The 12,271-nt window shown below is 42.5% G+C and overlaps 4 protein-coding genes across 5 annotated transcripts; all 4 read right to left on the bottom strand.

Moving 5' to 3' along the window:
• Positions 1–373: 373 nt before the first annotated feature.
• On the bottom strand, positions 374–748 carry LOC311240211 (histone H2B-like; the record flags this gene model as incomplete). Its single annotated transcript, XM_084328755.1, has 1 exon — positions 374–748. One exon carries the CDS (start codon positions 746–748, stop codon positions 374–376), a length of 375 nt encoding a protein of 124 aa, XP_084184881.1.
• An 807-nt stretch (positions 749–1,555) lies between these two features.
• LOC311239894 (histone H2A-like) lies at positions 1,556–1,948 on the bottom strand (the record flags this gene model as incomplete). The annotated part of the gene is made up of 1 exon (XM_084328338.1): positions 1,556–1,948. One exon carries the CDS (start codon positions 1,946–1,948, stop codon positions 1,556–1,558), a length of 393 nt encoding a protein of 130 aa, XP_084184464.1.
• A 1,388-nt stretch (positions 1,949–3,336) lies between these two features.
• On the bottom strand, positions 3,337–3,976 carry LOC311240207 (histone H3.2-like). Its single transcript, XM_084328751.1, has one exon. The coding sequence runs from the start codon at positions 3,957–3,959 to the stop codon at positions 3,549–3,551; it is 411 nt and encodes a 136-aa protein (XP_084184877.1). The 5' UTR covers positions 3,960–3,976; the 3' UTR covers positions 3,337–3,548.
• A 6-nt stretch (positions 3,977–3,982) lies between these two features.
• Positions 3,983–5,751, bottom strand: LOC311240205 (histone H1-like; the record flags this gene model as incomplete). 2 transcript variants are annotated; one of them, XM_084328749.1, is made up of 2 exons in its annotated part: positions 5,068–5,208; positions 5,257–5,751. In XM_084328749.1, the coding sequence occupies 2 exons, from the start codon at positions 5,749–5,751 to the stop codon at positions 5,098–5,100; spliced, it is 606 nt and encodes a 201-aa protein (XP_084184875.1). In that variant the 3' UTR covers positions 5,068–5,097. The 2 variants fall into 2 exon arrangements, with proteins under 2 accessions (XP_084184874.1, XP_084184875.1); XM_084328748.1 differs by having other exon boundaries at positions 3,983–5,751.
• Positions 5,752–12,271: the final 6,520 nt, after the last annotated feature.

The raw sequence follows: 12,271 nt of genomic DNA on the forward strand, positions 1-12,271 counted from the left end.
GAGCACTTACTCCATCCGGTGGCGAAACCCAATATGCAGCATGCTAGAAATGGTCCAGGAAAAACAGAATACATAAGGAATGTGTTTATTTATTCGTCACCTGAACTGGGATAGAGTGGGTAGCTCTGATGATTATATGCCGATTGCTGACACTTTGTATGCATCTCATATATTTAGTTTTATAGAATTTAGAATTACACCCCCACCCCATTCGTGAAACGACAGGAACCAGGAAAAACAAATGCATAAAGGGATATGTGTTTAGTCATTAGTGACCCGAGCATGGTTGATCATTGGGATAACTCTCTCAAAACAAAGTGGGTGGCTCTGAAAAGAGCCTTTGGGTGAATACGGGTTAGATGGACAGAGAAGTTTACTTGGAGCTGGTGTACTTGGTCACAGCCTTGGTTCCCTCGGACACTGCGTGCTTGGCCAGTTCACCGGGGAGCAGCAGGCGGACGGCGGTCTGGATCTCCCTGGAGGTGATGGTCCTACGCTTGTTGTAGAGAGCCAGTTTAGAGGCTTCACCGGCGATGCGCTCAAAGATGTCGTTAACGAAGGAGTTCATGATCCCCATGGCCTTGGAGGAAACGCCGGTGTCAGGATGGACCTGCTTCAGGACCTTGTAAATATAAATGGCATAACTCTCCTTCCTGGACTTTCTGCGCTTCTTGCCCCCCTTGGCGGTTGTCTTGGTGACGGCTTTCTTGGAGCCCTTCTTGGGCGCTGGCTTGGCTGGCTCAGGCATGATGATCAGTCAGGACTAAAGAGCAATGAATGTGGAAACAGAAGCGCACTGCTGCCTCTTTATAGGCCAAATTATGCAAATACAGCTGCCTGGCTTCTTGTATACGATTGGTTGAGAGGCTTTGTCGCACATTTCCCGCTCACAGGAAACTATTTGCGCGCAAAGCCATGATAACCCAATTATTATTTTAGCAAAACTCCATAGCCACACTTGATATTAAGCCAAACAATAATCGACATGAAACTGCATTTTTCCAAGACAATGATTTTGTGCACATTAAATTTAGCTCTCTGGGTGACATCTGTCACTGCTTTGACTTACATCTACAGACACACACATTCATACATATACACGTCTGTACATACCTGCATATACTCCTTTTTACATGTATTTGGCATAATTTTTTGTAATTTGATTAATTTGATGTATAACCCTTACTATTTATACCGCTGTCCAGTATGACTTACTACCCATATCGTTTTTTTCAGTCAAAATTAATCATCGCTTGACCGCATTTATAATTTATATTATATTGTTAAGCCTTCAAAAACAGGCAAAAAAACACTGCAGACAAACACATTAAACATTACTTCTAAACAGCACTGTACAAGTGTAACCATTAGTGGACACGGTCAAATGTTATGCATTACGTGTTTATAGTCTTACATTTATGTCCGAGGTAGCGAGACAACAACGTAAGTTACACAACCAAATTGTATTTGGACAAACGGAAATATTGCATCTTCAAGAAGAGCTGGGTGGCTCTGAAAAGAGCCTTTGTGGAGTTTGTCGAAGAGGCTAAATAATTTACTTCTTGGCAGGCTTGGCAGCCTTCTCGGTCTTCTTGGGCAGAAGGACAGCCTGGATGTTGGGCAGCACACCACCCTGAGCGATGGTCACTCCTCCCAGCAGTCTGTTGAGCTCCTCGTCGTTACGCACGGCCAGCTGCAGATGACGGGGGATGATACGACTCTTCTTGTTGTCACGGGCAGCGTTTCCAGCCAACTCCAAGATCTCAGCGGTCAGATATTCCAGCACAGCGGCCAGATAAACCGGGGCACCGGCTCCAACACGATGCGCATAGTTGCCTTTACGCAGCAGTCTGTGGACACGACCCACGGGGAACTGAAGCCCGGCGCGAGAGGAGCGAGTCTTGGACTTAGCCTTCACCTTTCCTCCTGTCTTACCTCTTCCAGACATGATTCAGTTTATTCTAGAGATGAACACAGAATAATGTAGAGCCGTATTTATATCCTCACTAAGGTTCGTGCTTATTGGTCAAATATGGCTCCGTGCATCATCACCCAATCAGAGAAGGACTGACAGAGATAATAGGGTTTGGTTTACATTGTTGGCGAACTTTTCATACGATCTCTCCACCAATGATACACGCAAATGTAGGCGGTGAAGGAAATTATAATAACAACGTGGATATTGTTATATCAACGTATAAGGCGCGCCCCACAGAGCCGACAATATAGAACCATGTCACTATACTATACTATGAATAATAACCTCATAGACAAGCTTATTGGAATGTCTTATATCCTCTAACATAATGCCAGGCCTGTTATGATGCCTTTATAGCAGGAGGAGAGATGTTTTTCGACCTATTCTCATTATTGGATCAGCGCTCAGCCTGTTGGACAAACCGTCATAGTTGTGGGCTGACATAACATGTTGTGTTAAACAAATAAAAAGTGACGAAATGCAGATACTTTCTATATACCGGATTTCAAAATCACATTGTATTGTCAATTTTATTTGCTATAAATGCACCCAAACTATTTAAAAATGCATGTATGTCGAGTCAAGGGGGCACTTAGTGTCACGATAAAACAGTATGCAGATTACATGTCTCGCATTAAACACAACACCAGAATTATGTTAATATTATGGAGCACACCAAGAGCTAATAACTCAATTATTTTAGCAGAAGCAATTAGATTACGGAAGGAACTAGATAATAACCCAACGCCAAGTCTTCATTCTAGTGGAATGGATGCTGTTTACAAGTACCACTTGCATTAGAACTGGTCTTACTTTGTGCCATTGAAAGAAAATCCCAATTTGGCTAAACAATCAACGTTCCTAGTTTGTGTAGTAATTTAAGGCTGTAAGGCATGTTATTTCAGTCTGTTCCTATAGTTATCAAGACTGGATTAACGTAATGGGAGACTATTCAGTTTCTTAATTTTGGAATTAGTTACATATTACAATAAATGTAATGTAATTAACTTTAATTGCATCCCCTTAACAATTGTATGTATTGTACTGTACTGTACCCATTCTGCAATCTGTTAATAAACTTTTCTAATAGATTGGGTGTAATTGGCTATAGATACCAAGAGAAAGGGGGATACAATCAGATACAAATCTATCAACAAATTTGGGAACATGGGCTTAGTTTCAGTCATGGGTAAAATAACAGAGGGCATACATACCCTCATCTTGCACATTGTTGTTTTATATGCACTTATTTTTATTACATTTTGAGTTATTCACTGTAATATAATTATGTGACCTATATGTATATGCTAATACATGTTGTACCTCCCCTCCTGTTATGGTACCGAATGTCCAAGGGGATCAATAAATGAATATAATATCATGCAATTTGCAGTTTGTTCTGCTTTAGCCAACAAGAGATGCTAGTATAAATATCAGAATTAAAGTGATGACTTTAGTATAACTGATGTTGAAATAATTAGTTAATGTAATGTACTTTTCATGATTACGGTGGTGGCTCTTAAAAGAGCCTTTGGGTTATGAATGTAGGGAGAGAAAAAAAAAAGCAGGTTTAAGCGCGCTCTCCACGGATGCGGCGGGCCAGCTGGATGTCTTTGGGCATGATGGTCACCCTCTTGGCGTGGATGGCGCACAGGTTAGTGTCCTCAAACAGACCGACCAGGTAAGCCTCACTGGCCTCCTGAAGAGCCATGATAGCAGAGCTCTGGAAGCGCAGGTCGGTCTTGAAGTCCTGGGCGATTTCTCTGACCAGGCGCTGGAAAGGCAACTTTCGGATCAGCAACTCGGTGGACTTCTGGTAACGACGGATCTCTCTCAGCGCCACGGTACCGGGCCTGTAACGATGTGGCTTCTTCACGCCGCCGGTAGCCGGTGCGCTCTTACGAGCAGCCTTGGTGGCGAGCTGCTTCCTTGGGGCTTTGCCACCGGTGGACTTACGAGCGGTCTGCTTAGTTCTAGCCATTACGAGAAACAATGTTTTCTTCTTCACTCCAACAAGAATAATACGCTGCTGTGCCGTAACTCTGGCCTTATATAACTAACGTGGAGGCGCAGCCGTTTCTGATTGGTCTCCACTCTGGGAGTTCGTTATTCCGCCTACATCTCACACGATTATTGGAGGACTGGTCTTTTGGAAAAACCGCCAACAAAACGTCTTTCCTGATTGGGTGAGAAAACACCCAGAAAATAAAACGCGACTCTCCAACTCGCTGATTAATTTGAACTGAAAAAAAAACGATGGGTTTGATTGATTGATTGAAAAGTTTATTAACAGACTTTCGACCAGAGAAAGACTTTCGTCTTGTTTACATCAGGGTCCCCCATTTTCAATTCATCATACTGGACAGCGGTATAAATATTATATATATATACAGATTACAACATGCACAAACATAAATTGACCACAATGGCAGCAATTTGTGTATTACTGCAATTTTTGGGGCTCAACTCACTATCTGAAGCGGTGCGACTGATTGAGACCATTTTCTTTACCTGCCAATGTTGCTGGTCTCGATCACTAATCACATAAATAAATGGGTAGAACTACAAGTAGTGTTTTGTAGCTGTGCCCGTTTCATTTAAATCGTGGGGGTCCATAAAAGAGCCTTTTGTGAGAGACAATGTTCCACTTATTCTGTAGAATAATGGTTGCTTGTAGATATTTAATGTGAGGTAGTGGGGAACATAATATGTGCCAAATATAGTGTCAGAGCGGCCATTTACGCACAAACATAAATGCACCATAATGATAGCAATTTATGTATTTCCACAATAAAGGACTCAACTCGTTGTGGTATCTACGTTAGTATAGGACCAACTGATCAAACCGGACTTTGATTAGTCCAATTAAGAACCTAGATCTGATCTAGCTTTTTTGTGGTATATTCTCTATTGTCTCGCGTTTGCTTTGTTGCCGTGCTGGTGCTGGAAGTAACTCGTGGAAATCAACAATCCCAAAAGTAATACTAAGTTATATACTTCGATAAGCCCCCTTCACTTCCACACACTAGATAAGAGTACAATATTGCTTTTCATGGAAGTGGTGGGTGGCTCTTAAAAGAGCCTTTTGTTGAATTAAAGACAACGTTCTGTTCAAACGCTTATCTCTTCTTGGGAGCTCCTCTCTTAGCTGCTTTTGGCTTGGCAGCCTTAGCTGGGGCCTTCTTGGGCGCAGCGGTGTTTTTCACCTTCTTTGGGCTCTTGGCTGCTACCTTCTTGGGACTCTTAGCTGCTACCTTCTTGGGACTCTTAGCTGCTACCTTCTTGGGACTCTTGGCTGCTACCTTCTTGGGACTCTTGGCTGCTACCTTCTTGACTTTCTTGGGAGACTTCTTGGCGGCAACAGGCTTCTTAGTTGCCACCTTCGTGGGCTTTTTGGCCGCGACAGGTTTCTTGGCTGCTGGCTTCTTGGCTTTCGGAGCGGCTTTCTTTGCGGGCTTTTTGGCTTTAACCTCAGCCTTGTTGATCTTGAAAGAGCCGGAGGCTCCGGTACCTTTGACCTGGACCAGGGTTCCTTTCGTCACCAGACTCTTGATGGCCGTCTTAACGCGGGCCTTGTTCTTGTCCACGTCATAGCCGCCGGCAGCCAGAGCCTTCTTTACGGCAGCAAGAGACACGCCGCTCCTTTCTTTAGAAGCAGATACTGCCTCGACGACCAGGTCACTGACGCTGGGACCTGCCTTCTTGGGTTTGGGAGCTGCCTTCTTCTTGGCAGCCTTAGCGGGAGCGGCGGGAGCTGGGGCGACTTCTGCCATCTTCTCTCGTTCTCTGCTGCGAAACAAAAGCTGAAGTAACTAGGAGGAGTAGGAGCGTCAACAGACTGATAGTGTGGCCGAGGCGGGGGGCTGGTCTTAAACACTGCATGAGAGCCATGTAGACTCAACCAGCCCGGTCCGCCTCTGTACTGTCAAAATGTTCTGTCGCTTGTGTTTTCTCTTAGCATAAAATAGTTAAAATACACAACTATGAAAATTGCAGAAATCTAACGCCAAATGTCCCAGCTAGTAGACACATGTCCCGTCAGAATCAAACTATTTGGAGAAACGTGGTTAATCTGTGAACGCTCCAAAACAATAATGTGTGCCGTCACCACTGTTGTGCAGCTACTTTTTTCTTGTATTTATCTCTTACAATTCTTTAGAGTAAATTAGAATCCGACAAAATCTCGTTTTCCAGCGAGCCGAGCTACCTGACAAGGGACTGAAAGAAAGATGAGTAATCTGGGGTGACGCGTTTTGTTTTAAATGGGTGACTTTTCGGTGTTGGTAAACACAGTCTTTTGTTGGTGGTGGCCTGTAGTGTGGGTGACCTCGACTTCCTTTGAGTAAGTGGAGGTTTAATGTGGCCTATATATGGATTAAAAAACTGAAATTAGTCCTACCTTTATGAGTATGTACCGTTTACAAGAAACATAGCTACATTTAGCTTTTTGTTTACAATACAGGCTTTAAGAGACAACTGAAACAACATCTAACAGCCCTACGCCTGCACATTATGTACATGTAGACACACACATACCCATAGTTACTTTTATTTTTACTTTATTGTATTTTTAGTGACAGGAATATTAGTAGCCTATCAAATAGGTTGTAAGAGTATATGGTTTCTCACTGCTTGTGAATTGAGTGCACATTTAATATATAGTGTTATGTAATGTATATTGTACTATGTATGATTTCATTATGTTTAGGAATGCGGTATCATGTAATATGTTTGATAGAAAGTATATTGTCACTTTCAGATTTTTAATTCCACTTGGTTGCTTGTCTGAACATGTCTTATCTGTAACATGTTTATATGTTATGTGTGGACCCCAGGAAGAGTAGCTGATGTTTTGCATCAGCTAATGGGGATCATAATAAAATCATACTGTAAGAAAGAAGTACACAAACAGTCCATGCAAGGCCTCTATTGTTACTGTCTATTGGTGTAGTACATGTTGATACATTCTGAAGAAATGGTTCAAGGAATGAAACATACTATGTTTCTAGTCTACTACCTGTACCATAGTGGGGCATTGGTTTATACACATGGCCCATGGTGAGACCCAGTCCTGTGTAAATGTTGGTGTCATCTGTTTAGTAACCCAAACAAGAGGAAACCATCGGCTCAACTCAGCATCATCAGAAAACATCTCTTACAAAAATGTATCCTGGCATTCCTATGATAAAAAATTACACCATGTACCATTGATATCATGGTTTTAAAATGGACTATACCATGTTATGAAGAAATGGTTATTTTTTATTGCTTTTATAAAACGGTTACCAAGTAGCCTAATATGAAAGTAAGATTTACACTTACATTTATTAATACATAATGTTCAAAATAGAATTTACTTTGATTTACATTCATCTGTATGCTGCCATTTATTGTGCACCAACTGGCACAGGCAGAGATAGTATAAACATCAGACTTATTTCTTGAAGAGGTGGCAAGATGGTACAAGGCAGAGCAGATTGCTTTGAGCTACCCCGTTTTTTTTATCCACTTTTTCTCCCATCCCAATTTCGTATCATCCAATTCAACCCCCCCTGTCACGAACGCTGTTTCTTGCCTCCCACAAGCCGGCTGCAATGTGGACTAAGTCATACATAGCACAAGTCCCCTCCAAAGTATTCATGAATTCAAGGCATCACAGTATCTCCCCAGCATGTCCAAATGACTACAGACCGGTGGCACTCACCTCTGTGGTCATGAAATGTTTCGAGAGGCTGGTCAAGGACCACATTTGTGCCTCCCTCCCCAGTGATATGGACCCTATGCAATTTGCATACAGGACAAACAGGTCCACCGACGACGCGGTCTCCCAGGTACTGCACAGCACCCTCTCGCACCTTGACCGTCAGAAGGGGGGCTATGTGAGACTGTTGTTCATTGACTACAGCTCAGCGTTCAACACCATAGTCCCCACCAGACTGGTGGACAAGCTGATCGAGCTAGGTCTGAGCTCCGCCCTGAGCGCCTGGGTACTGGACTTTCTGAGCGAAAGACCCCAGGCGGTCAGGGTGGGGGGTCAGACCTCCAACACCATCACCCTGAGCATCGGGTCCCCCCAGGGCTGTGTTCTGAGCCCCCTGCTGTACTCACTCTACACACACGACTGTGTGGCCAAGTTCAGCTCCAACTCCATAGTGAAGTTCGCAGATGACACGGTGGTGGTGGGGCTGATCTCGGACAACGACGAGAAGGCCTACCGGGAGGAGGTGGAGGTACTGGAACGCTGGTGCCAGGACAACAGCCTGCTCCTGAACATTGGCAAAACCAAGGAACTGATCGTGGATTATAGGAGAGGACAGCAGGAGACACACACACCACTGATGATAAACGGGGCTACCGTGGACAGGGTGAGCAGCTTCAAGTACCTGGGGGTCCACATCTCAGAGGACCTGACATGGTCAACACACATAGGCACAGTAGTAAAGAAGGCGAAACAGCGTCTCTACCACCTGAGACAGTTAAGGAAGTTCAGAGTATCGGGGAAGATACTCCAGTCCTTCTACTCAGGAGCTGTAGAGAGCATCCTGACCGGAAACATCACTGCCTGGTATGGAAACAGCACGGCACAGGACAAGAAGGCCCTACAGAAAGTGGTGCGCTCAGCCGAGCGTACCACGGGTATTGCACTACCCCCCCTGCAGGTTCTATACAACAAGAGGTGCAAATCCAGAGCCTGCAGGATAATGAAAGACCCTCACCACCCCAATAACAGCCTGTTTCAGCTGCTGAGGTCAGGCAGACGCCTGCAAATCTCAGCTACTAGGACAGAGCGGTTTAGGCTCAGCTTCTTCCCCCAGGCCATCAGAGCCATGAACAATGTACATTGAGTGCTCAGAACATTGAACTGTCCACACACAAGCACACATGAACACACACACGACACGCACACTGTGCACGCTCACACACGAGCAGCCACTTAACACTTTAACATGAGCGGGCACACACTCATGTCGCACACACGCACACTTATGGCCAAAGGAAAGGTCACTTTAAATTAGAATAACAGGAACAGTGTATTGCACTACCAAAGCTAACTAGCATGTCACACATGCGCTGTAAATAACTATGTACAGATACCGAGATGTCACTCCATGTTACCTGCTATCTGTTACTGCACAATGTTGTTTCTTCTTTTGATTCTATTATATGTACCACTGTATTGCACATCGTTGCGGGCAAGACCACCCGCATTTCATTGTATACCTGTATGCCGTGACAATTAAAACTCTTGACTTGACTTGACTTGACTATGAGTTGATATGCAAGTTATACTTTTTGGGTTAAGTTCTCATTTAGCCAGTAGAGGGCAGAAGAGTCTCAGCCATGAGTTTGTTCTGCTTTACTCTCTTCTTGACACAGGGCTTTCATCGAATTACATTCCAAAACTCTGTTGTACTCCCCAAGATGTTATTTTATATTTTAGAACTCGAGGGATGATGATTATCAACCGATTTAGTCTAGTTCTACATGTGCCATTTAGGAGTTATATACTCACAACTATAGTGAGGGCATGCATGTACTTTGTACACCAACTCATTGTATTACACTGATACAGGCATTAGATCACCATGTATTTGTCCCTTTAAAATAAAACCGCGTAAACATTGTATAATAACTAAACGATTAGTTAAATTTTAAAAAATGAGTTATATATATATATATACACACACACACACACAATTGAATAAGGAATATACTTTCAGTTATTGAAATGGCTCTTAAAAGAGCCTTTTGGTAGTGAATATACGAAGAGTCTTATTTAGGCACGCTCTCCACGGATGCGGCGGGCCAGCTGGATGTCTTTGGGCATGATGGTCACCCTCTTGGCGTGGATCGCGCACAGGTTGGTGTCCTCAAACAGACCGACCAGGTAAGCCTCTAGGAGGAGTAGGAGCGTCAACAGACTGATAGTGTGGCCGAGGCGGGGGGCTGGTCTTAAACACTGCATGAGAGCCATGTAGACTCAACCAGCCCGGTCCGCCTCTGTACTGTCAAAATGTTCTGTCGCTTGTGTTTTCTCTTAGCATAAAATAGTTAAAATACACAACTATGAAAATTGCAGAAATCTAACGCCAAATGTCCCAGCTAGTAGACACATGTCCCGTCAGAATCAAACTATTTGGAGAAACGTGGTTAATCTGTGAACGCTCCAAAACAATAATGTGTGCCGTCACCACTGTTGTGCAGCTACTTTTTTCTTGTATTTATCTCTTACAATTCTTTAGAGTAAATTAGAATCCGACAAAATCTCGTTTTCCAGCGAGCCGAGCTACCTGACAAGGGACTGAAAGAAAGATGAGTAATCTGGGGTGACGCGTTTTGTTTTAAATGGGTGACTTTTCGGTGTTGGTAAACACAGTCTTTTGTTGGTGGTGGCCTGTAGTGTGGGTGACCTCGACTTCCTTTGAGTAAGTGGAGGTTTAATGTGGCCTATATATGGATTAAAAAACTGAAATTAGTCCTACCTTTATGAGTATGTACCGTTTACAAGAAACATAGCTACATTTAGCTTTTTGTTTACAATACAGGCTTTAAGAGACAACTGAAACAACATCTAACAGCCCTACGCCTGCACATTATGTACATGTAGACACACACATACCCATAGTTACTTTTATTTTTACTTTATTGTATTTTTAGTGACAGGAATATTAGTAGCCTATCAAATAGGTTGTAAGAGTATATGGTTTCTCACTGCTTGTGAATTGAGTGCACATTTAATATATAGTGTTATGTAATGTATATTGTACTATGTATGATTTCATTATGTTTAGGAATGCGGTATCATGTAATATGTTTGATAGAAAGTATATTGTCACTTTCAGATTTTTAATTCCACTTGGTTGCTTGTCTGAACATGTCTTATCTGTAACATGTTTATATGTTATGTGTGGACCCCAGGAAGAGTAGCTGATGTTTTGCATCAGCTAATGGGGATCATAATAAAATCATACTGTAATAAAGAAGTACACAAACAGTCCATGCAAGGCCTCTATTGTTACTGTCTATTGGTGTAGTACATGTTGATACATTCTGAAGAAATGGTTCAAGGAATGAAACATACTATGTTTCTAGTCTACTACCTGTACCATAGTGGGGCATTGGTTTATACACATGGCCCATGGTGAGACCCAGTCCTGTGTAAATGTTGGTGTCATCTGTTTAGTAACCCAAACAAGAGGAAACCATCGGCTCAACTCAGCATCATCAGAAAACATCTCTTACAAAAATGTATCCTGGCATTCCTATGATAAAAAATTACACCATGTACCATTGATATCATGGTTTTAAAATGGACTATACCATGTTATGAAGAAATGGTTATTTTTTATTGCTTTTATAAAACGGTTACCAAGTAGCCTAATATGAAAGTAAGATTTACACTTACATTTATTAATACATAATGTTCAAAATAGAATTTACTTTGATTTACATTCATCTGTATGCTGCGATTTATTGTGCACCAACTGGCACAGGCAGAGATAGTATAAACAGCAGACTTATTTCTTGAAGAGGTGGCAAGATGGTACAAGGCAGAGCAGATTGCTTTGAGCTACCCCGTTTTTTTTTATCCACTTTTTCTCCCATCCCAATTTCGTATCATCCAATTCAACCCCCCCCCCCCTGTCACGAACGCTGTTTCTTGCCTCCCACAAGCCGGCTGCAATGTGGACTAAGTCATACATAGCACAAGTCCCCTCCAAAGTATTCATGAATTCAAGGCATCACAGTATGAGTTGATATGCAAGTTATACTTTTTGGGTTAAGTTCTCATTTAGCCAGTAGAGGGCAGAAGAGTCTCAGCCATGAGTTTGTTCTGCTTTACTCTCTTCTTGACACAGGGCTTTCATCGAATTACATTCCAAAACTCTGTTGTACTCCCCAAGATGTTATTTTATATTTTAGAACTCGAGGGATGATGATTATCAACCGATTTAGTCTAGTTCTACATGTGCCATTTAGGAGTTATATACTCACAACTATAGTGAGGGCATGCATGTACTTTGTACACCAACTCATTGTATTACACTGATACAGGCATTAGATCACCATGTATTTGTCCCTTTAAAATAAAACCGCGTAAACATTGTATAATAACTAAACGATTAGTTAAATTTTAAAAAATGAGTTATATATATATATATACACACACACACACAATTGAATAAGGAATATACTTTCAGTTATTGAAATGGCTCTTAAAAGAGCCTTTTGGTAGTGAATATACGAAGAGTCTTATTTAGGCACGCTCTCCACGGATGCGGCGGGCCAGCT

This window comes from Notolepis coatsorum (assembly GCF_963971535.1).
Source record: "Notolepis coatsorum genome assembly, chromosome: 14".
In the NCBI taxonomy this organism is placed as follows: Eukaryota; Metazoa; Chordata; class Actinopteri; order Aulopiformes; family Paralepididae; genus Notolepis; species Notolepis coatsorum.

Coding starts and splice junctions, on each gene's coding strand:
- LOC311240207 (XM_084328751.1), bottom strand. CDS start 3,959: ATGGCTAGAACTAAGCAGACCGCTCGTAAGTCCACCGGTGGCAAAGCC.